The following is a 2,500-nucleotide window of genomic DNA, read 5'->3' on the forward strand; positions in this document are numbered from 1 at the left end:
AGCTCACCGCAACACAGTGTGTCCACTACACACAACGTGTGAAAGTCATTACACACACACACACACACACACACACACACACACACACACACACACACACACAGACATTATCTGAAGATGGTCAGTTCGCTCTGACACAAAGACATGAGTATGCACACTCACATATACACACATACTCACACACACACACACACACACACACACACACACACACACACACACACACACACACACACAAACACACACACACACACACGCACGCACGCACGCACACGCACGCAGGCACATGCACGTACGCACACACACACAAACACACACACTTGTATCCCACACTCTCTCAGACACACAGGAAAATAATAGGAGACAGTGACCCAAATGTGTCTATGCTCTGCTGCCCAACAGGGGGTACCATCCGTTTATGTGTGTGTGTGTGTGTGTGTGTGTGTGTGTGTGTGTGTGTGTGTGTGTGTGTGTGTGTGTGTATGTGAGAGTACTAGAAGTGTCCTTTCCCTTCAGTAAGGATGAAAGAGTCTACAGAAGGGCAGGAATGTGTGTGTGTGTGTGTGTGTGTGTGTGTGTGTGTGTGTGTGTGTGAAGAAGGGTGGTCGGCTGACAACAAAAAGAACATGAAAAGGAAAGAGGAAATTGCCTCGGTCTGTCACGGCCGCTCAGGGTGGCCTCTGAGGTCAGTGGTCACGGTCAAGATCACCAGGTTCCCATCTGAGGGCCGATAAAAGCGTGGACTTAAACGCCCGACAGGGTCAACGCTCGGCAATGAAGGGGGTCAACTCATTTCTGAGAGAGAAAGAGAGGGTTGTAAAGAGAGAGATACAGAGAGAGTGGAGGAGAGAGTGGAGAGAGAGAGATACAGAGAGAGAGAAGAGAAAAGAGAGAAAAAGAGAGAGATACAGAGAGAGGAGGAGAGAGAGGGAGAAGAGAGAAAGAGAGAGATACAGAGAGAGTGGAGGAGAGAGAGGGAGAAGAGAGAAAGAGAGAGATACAGAGAGAGTGGAGGAGAGAGAGGGAGAAGAGAGAAAGAGAGAGATACAGAGAGAGTCGAGGAGATAGAGGGTAAAAAGAGCAAGATCAAGGTTCAAGACAGAATCATGTAGAGGGATAGAGGGAGGGTAATGTACAGTGAGAGAGAGAGAGAGAGAGAGAGAGAGAGAGAGAGAGAGAGAGAGAGGGGAAAAGACAAAAGGTAATCAGTGCATGTATGTGCACACTTCTGCATATCAGATATGGAGGCCTGCTGGCCTCATGTGTTCATAGAGGAGTGGAGCTGCATACTTACTGTAGAGTGACTGGGAATGGAGTCCTGTGTGCCAGCTCATCTGTGACGACTTAAAGGAGGAGGAAGTAAAAACATTACAGGACATCAAGCTGTCGGCATGGCGACAGAAGGTTGTGCTAGTGTGATCACACAAGAGGTGGCCTTGTTGCCACAGTGATGATGAAGATGCTATAGCATAGTGTATGTACATTTGGATGTCATTTGAGCCCTGTGTGTGTGTGTGTGTGTGTGTGTGTGTGTGTGTGTGTGTGTGTGTGTGTGTGTGTGTGTGTGTGTGCAGGGAAATGATACATACACAAATTGATTCTCTCTTTTTTCTCCTCCTTTTCTCTTTTTTTCTCTCCTCTTCTCATCTCTTCTTCTCCTCTTTCATCCACTAATATGCTCTCTCCCCTACCCTCCAATCCGCTCCAATTCCCTCCTCTCCCCTCCTCTCCTCTCATCTCCTCTCCTCCCCTCCCCTCCTCTCCTTTCCTCTCTTCTCCTCTCCTCTCCTCTCCTCTGTCCTCCTCTGCAGGTCCGTCCAGGCAGAGTCCACTTCTGATCACGCTGAGTGGAAACTACACGTCCCCTCTCAGCATCACCAGCTCCTCCAACAAGGTGTACCTGCACTGGTCCTTCGACCACACCTCCAGACACAAAGGCTTCAGGATACGTTACTCAGGTGGGCACACACACACACACACACACACACACACACACACACACACACACACACACACACTCGTCCAGTTATGTACTGGCTAATTAGGTCTTCAGTGTTGTTTGCAGGAGAAAACAAGAGATGAGTTGAGGACAGTAGAAAGGGTTAAAGGACTTCACACCACATGCTACCCCCTGCACTGGCCCCCACTCCAGCCTAAGGAGAGAGGCCCAGAAATCTATTTTAAAGGTGCTCTAAGCGTAGTTTCGAAACTAAAACATTTTTGTCACCTACAGCAACAACATCACCTCATCATCTGCTAAAAAATGTGGTCTCTGTGGACAGCCCAGGCTCCAAAAACGGCAACAAAAACAACCTTCTTCGGCTTGGACCATAAAAACATAACAAACTGTTCCAGCCAATCACCGATGAGATACATGAGTTTCAAGTGCACGGGAGGGAGGGAGGGAGTAGCAAGCTAGCTCTCTGTTTTGTTTCAACGTCAACAGAAGTGACGTTACCCAACATCGCTTAGAGTGCCTTTACATGATATGTGAAATTAT

General features: G+C 48.2%; 1 protein-coding gene across 1 annotated transcript in view; it reads left to right on the top strand.

The window, feature by feature from the left end:
- csmd2 (CUB and Sushi multiple domains 2) overlaps positions 1 to 2,500 on the top strand; it is a 385,351-nt gene that overhangs the window by 330,704 nt on the left and 52,147 nt on the right. The window contains exon 49 of the mRNA XM_048230148.1: positions 1,812 to 1,958. Coding sequence (XP_048086105.1) covers positions 1,812 to 1,958 — 147 coding nt within the window. The remainder of the gene's footprint in view (positions 1 to 1,811; positions 1,959 to 2,500) is intronic.

This window comes from Alosa alosa, chromosome 20, assembly GCF_017589495.1.
Source record: "Alosa alosa isolate M-15738 ecotype Scorff River chromosome 20, AALO_Geno_1.1, whole genome shotgun sequence".
Taxonomy (NCBI): Eukaryota; Metazoa; Chordata; class Actinopteri; order Clupeiformes; family Clupeidae; genus Alosa; species Alosa alosa.